Below are 6000 nucleotides of genomic sequence, written 5' to 3' on the forward strand. Positions count from 1 at the left end.
TACAGAAACCCAGCAAGGGCGTCACGTCCATGGACGCCATATTTTTGCCTGTAAAAGCAATTATTTCCAAAACGACGACTCACAGCTAGCTCGACCAAATTTTGCTCGCGCACACTGAACCGATAATTGTAAACAATAATCCAGACTTTTCTTGGGACGACCCGATAATTTCTTGCTATCGAACCCTCTTCTCGTGCTCAAATTTCTCTACAGATTGCATCATGCAGATGTCCACCATTTTGAAATGCCCATTCCTGACCTCGGGCGGTAGACACATGCTTGTGCAGTCTTTATTCCAGAGAAGTAAGAGTTTTCGAGTATTTCTGGGCCCGTAAGAAACCATGATACAGTGTCTACGATAGCTATACGTAGAGTCATACATATTATATCGGACACTCCCCATTAACGGACACACGCGAAGATTTCGTGTATGTATGTATCTAAGGCATGAATGTAGACAATAGTCACACGGTAACACGACGTGCTAGATTCAGCTTGATCACTTGGCGTAGTGCTGTTCACGGTGACAAAATAGAGTGTCCGCTGCTTTCCCGTATATCGAACACACCCATTAAATATCGGACAGCTGTAGTCCCTCCCCTTTTTGACTTCCACCAACGGAAGTCAAAAAGGGGGAGGGGCTGTCTGCGCCAACGGAAGTAACAAAGGAGGAGGGGCTGGCTGCGCAAGACTAAGACAGCCGCCGGTTTTTGCTTTCGACGGTACCACAGTTTACTGTCTGCATCTTGAAATAATAGATACATGTCTCTTCTACTCAGACAGTCCCTCCCCCTTTTGACTTCCGTTGGCGGTTCTAAAATTGACTTTTTCGGCCAAAGATTGGGCTAATCTGCTAGTTTGACATAATCAACACTTTGGCATACTATCTATTAGCCTGCGCAAGCGCAATAATTAATACTACGAGATAAAGGGGTACAACGTCTACTAGCAGACACTCGCGGTTCTAGTCTCGCGCAGCCAGCCCTCCCTTTTGACTAACGAAAGTCAAAGGGGGAGGGGCTGGCTGCGCGAGGCTATCGCTGTTTGGCACTCAGAGTTGTGACGAGTTTGAGGCTCTAAGCGAGACTGATAATGAAGACGAAAGAGTGCGTGCTAAATCGTTCTAGTCCGTTCTCTAGGTACGGAATGTGCACGTGCTTTTTGTTCTAGTGTCGTCTACCACTTCACCTTGATGAGTTTCGTTTGCAGCAGTTGTGTCTTACAGACAAACTTTACAAGTAAGCTCGCTTTCTCACGACGGTGTCGCTCTCTGCATGCCACTCTTCCTATGGATCGTAGGCTGCATGCATCCACGTGTGTCGATCGTTTGTTGTGTCTGCGTTATTTGTCTTTGAGCAAACGTTCTCTACGCCTAAGACATGCAGGCAGCCACGTAACCTGTGAGAGCAAATGAACTCGCCTAGACCAAGAACAAATTCCAACACCACCTGCAGCAGAAACAGCAACGAAAACATTGCTGTCTAGACATGCGGATACTAGGAGCGTTCCATCAGTTGCTCGCTTATATAACTCAATTAACAGATCATCGCATCGTTAAGTCTTCTAAGCCCTGGGTCGGAAGAACAAGGACAATCACATCAAAAGAACCTTACCAGACCCTCTTCCCACCAACGAAAGTCGAAAGGGGAGGAGTGCTGGCTGATTCTGCATGTTTCCGTGTTGCGTAGCTATAGGAGTCTAGGCTAGGCACTGGTTGGAGGTCGACGACTGTCTGAATAGATTTTTGTTAAATGTTCCCAAGGTTTCGACCTTTTTTACACATTTTAGTGCATGGAGAGAGGTAGTCAGCCCCTACCCTTTTCTATTTTTTGGATATTATCGGGCACTGCGCAATCTAAAGAGCACTTAGTGTTGATATGGCGCAACCCTGCCAATTAGACTAGAAAGGTCACTTCCAAAAGTGCTACAAAGATCAGACGCTCATTGGCAATTTGCGCACGAACGTCTGTAAGTGAATTGATCTAACAGATTCATTAATTGATACATATTTTCGAAACCAGAGGACTACCGCTGAGCTTCCAGGGTCCTACAACTCTAAACATCTTGATTTTTTACCGAGCATCTCAAATACCTGGAAGTGTGCACGCTCACTGTACAAACAGACTCTATACCTCATTCCAGAAGTACGTGAAGTCGGAGCTGCAAACAACAATGACACAAGATGATGTTATTGTAAATGCTTTTGCTGCTAAGGGGCCAGGACAGACGCTGCTTTAGTCTCCACTACTTGACCCCGATGGAAATGAAAACGAGTGATTGCAAGGTTTTGTTGTCTGACGTCTCCTTGTTCAGAATACATAAATTTGGTAATTTACAACTGTTTCGCCGCTATATAATTGCAGTATTAAAACCACTACACCGAGCCGTTTAGATAGCCTTGCCCCAGTCGCAGTGTGGATTGGAGCCCCGGATCCGCTTCCATCACCACTAGTAGTGGTGGTGATGGAACCGCATACTAGTGGTGATGGAACCGCATCCGGGGCTCCAATCCACACTGCGTCTGGGGCGAGGCTATCGTTTAGAGGTCACTGTTTTTAGAAGACACACACACAAACTCGGATTCGTGCCCACACCCCACATGCTCGAGATATGAGACTATACATGTAGACCAAGTAGCAATTGGTCTATAGATTCACGAGAAGTCGAGGACTAATATCTTATATATCACAGGGTACGGCAGTACCCTGTATGTAGGGATTGACCACGTTGTGTGGGCGTGGTCATATTCTAGACCTTCAGAAATCGCCTTAAAATGCGGTTAAATATCTTGCAACGACAGGTAGAAAACCTTACAAGTTCAACTACGCTTGACTACTTCTGAATTGATCGCAGAGTGTCTTCAGAAGAAGAAATCGCTCGTCAATTTCGGAGTTTTCGCTGGATTTTGTCTTCTTTCTTCTTCTTCTTCTTCTTCTTCTTCTTCTTCTTCTTCTTCTTCTCCTTCGTCACGCATAACTCCTTGACTACGGCATATCTAAAGCTAAAACTTTGGGAAACGACGTAGAATAAGCCGACCTGTATTCTTTTGATGATAGAAAAAAAACATCTAAGGAAAAAGATTTCTAGAATGGATTTGAACATGCTACCCTACTGACGTTCAACCGCAATTGTTGTAAGCCAACAAACAATAACCAGGCAGCCAATCACAAGCTTTTAGGGTACACGTGTACAACAAGGCGACAAGAATTCTTGACACGTTTCGTGGTTGAAAAACCTGAAAGCCTACAGTTAGGCAAATAATCGCGCTCTTGAATCGCACGAGCAACCGCAACAAGTGCGCGTAATTAATTAACTAGAAGTGACGGTGAACGTCATCGCAATCGAAGACGCGATATATCTCTTCTTGCCGTAGTTGGAACACCAACGCCTTCAAGCATTTGAATTATGGCAAAAGCAAATTAATTCGATTCGCTTCCATCGCAAAATGTCGACTTTGCAGCGCTCGGAATGTGACGTTTGTTACGAGCCTAGAGGTGTGGCCTACGATAATAATTTTGCAGTTGTCTAGTGCTACCGTATTTTATTTAAGATCAAACTCCTGCAAATCGAAGACCTCGTACTGTGTACATGCCGGTCGCGTGTAGAAGTCGAGCTTTTGTTCAAGACACTCGGCACGCGCGTACACACACGTTCGGTCACGTGCACGTGCGCAAATGTCGGCGTGTGTGTGTAGCGTTCAATGACACCTGGCCAACAATGATGACGAAGAAAAAGGTGACGCTGCTGAAACTAGCATCTCGATTCTCATAGTAGTGACAAGTCTATCTAACCGAATCTTGCGTTTTCAATTAAGTGGTCTAGATAACAAACTCATCAACATTCTGTAACGTGATGCATGACCATCAATGGAAATGCGAGCTTGCTTTGTTGCCCACACCAAGAACTTTAGTTGTTTAAACGCTAATGCTCATACCCCACCGGACACAAATTTTAAAATTATGCAAGAATGCATCTAGAAATTGTTGTAGACAACCAGGAGATCTAACAGTTAATCATCTGCATAAATTCCTTCTCCAATCTACACACACACACACACACACACACACACACACACACACACACACACACACACACACACACACACACACACACACACACACACACACACACACAACTACATGCGCGTATGCTGGTCGCTCTGAAGCAAGTAGAACACAGCTTCATACTTACTAGTGGTATTATTGCAACTAAATGTAACGTCTGATTCAAACCACCTATACATAAACACTGCATAGCTCTTAAAATATTTGCAAGTACACTGTAAACCTAAGATCCACATGCTCGAGATATGAGACTATACATGTAGACCAAGTATGGTTTAGAAAATGTGTATTTTTGTTAGGCTCTAAAATCTTTGTTTAATTAATGGAGTAGGCTGTGCTTTCGCACTCCTAAAAACTTACCAAACTAGAAGTTAAAAAAATTTCCCTGAAAAAAGAAATAGATGTAGTGATTGTATAAAAAGTAATAGAAACAAGATCTATAGATAATATGAGCCAAAGCCAGACATCATTAGTGAATCCTTCCAACCCCACATCCCCTACATTTTACTATTTGGGGTTGGAAGGATTCACTAATGATGTCTGGCTTTGGTTCATATTATCTATAGATCTTGTTTCTATTACTTTTTATGCAATCCCTGCATCTATTTCTTTTTTCAGGGAAAAAGTTTTTTTAAATTCTAGTATATATATATATATATATATATATATATATATATATGCCTATAGCTGTGGGAAAAGAGTGAACACATAGACTTATTGTCACATGACATAGTGGCCGCTGTTGCAACAGCTGCAACATTTCTTATCCTTCTTAGCTATATCTGTTGGAAAATTAGTGTAATTTATGATACTGTTGTTTCTGTTTGACTGTCAGCTTGTCTATTTGAATATATTTGTCCAACTTTTTATCTGCCAGTTTGCAACGTTTCATGCAAGAATGGCATCGCCGTCTTTTCATTAGAGCGTGATGACTTAGCAATGGTTTTATAGATGCAAACCCTTCAAGTCCGTCTTCGAAGCCCACTTATTCGTCTACCCAAAAGAAAGTCAACGAATCGGATCACAATACGTCGACGACTCCCAAAATTAAGATGACAACCACGCCAAACGTATCTCTAACTAAAACATCTTCGATGGTTACAGCCACACCAAACACATCTCTGGCTACGATGGCTACGATGCCGACTACACGAGCACCTAACACTCTAGCAACAACACCATTGTTGTCGACAACCATTCCTAATGCATCGCACACGACAGCAACTCCAGCATCGAGTAGCACAAGTTCTCTAAATAATAGAGGTAAAATTGACTTGTAACAGCAGAGGCATAGATAGCTACTCCTGTTTTCCGCCCTAAATAAAGATAATTTTTGATTTAACAATTTCTCAGTAATCTGTACAAACTGTCTTGACTTGCAAGTTTGGTAGAGACTGTCAGTTTCTTTGGAAAAGACGATAAAAATGCACGCGTCCTTGCATTTGTTGGAATATTATTTGGAAACAGAAACCTATCTGCGCCTCTGTCTTGCACTAGTTCTTTCACTTAGCATAACAACATTTTATAGATATAATGTACTGCAGCATCATCGGAATCTTGAGCGCCTTCGTTGCCATCTTGCTGATTGTGGTGTTGAAACGCAGATGTAAAACTCGTAATGGTAAACGTAAATGTACTAGTGACTTGCAAATTGTGATCTTATTGCCATTTTATAGACTTGACATGTCAATGTGGGCACCATAGTGGAACACTGTCCAATTATTCCCTCAAGAATGTGGACGTAGAAGATCGGGTGGCTCCTGAAAACCTCACTCCTAATTCCGGCTATCAATTTCTTACAAGTGGAAAACCAAGATGTTTATCAGTGGTCCACGCGTATGAAGATATCATGGTTTTCAACGACAGTCAACACCAGCATGAAGAATCAGACACTGCGCTATGAGTTGGTAACGCTGTGGCCGTAAAAGAATGATAT

At 42.7% G+C, this 6000-nt stretch overlaps 1 protein-coding gene across 1 annotated transcript in view; it reads left to right on the plus strand.

Moving 5' to 3' along the window:
• Positions 1-1028: 1028 nt before the first annotated feature.
• Positions 1029-6000, plus strand: part of LOC134177457 (uncharacterized) — a 5053-nt gene continuing 81 nt past the window's right edge. Inside the window, exons 1-5 of the mRNA XM_062644236.1 lie at positions 1029-1106; positions 1171-1238; positions 5016-5327; positions 5593-5685; positions 5741-6000. The exon at positions 5741-6000 is cut by the window's right edge and continues 81 nt beyond it. Of these exons, the coding sequence (XP_062500220.1) occupies positions 1093-1106; positions 1171-1238; positions 5016-5327; positions 5593-5685; positions 5741-5967 (714 nt within the window). The 5' untranslated portion in view covers positions 1029-1092 and the 3' untranslated portion in view covers positions 5968-6000. The remainder of the gene's footprint in view (positions 1107-1170; positions 1239-5015; positions 5328-5592; positions 5686-5740) is intronic.

This window comes from Corticium candelabrum, chromosome 3, assembly GCF_963422355.1.
Source record: "Corticium candelabrum chromosome 3, ooCorCand1.1, whole genome shotgun sequence".
Taxonomy (NCBI): domain Eukaryota; kingdom Metazoa; phylum Porifera; class Homoscleromorpha; order Homosclerophorida; family Plakinidae; genus Corticium; species Corticium candelabrum.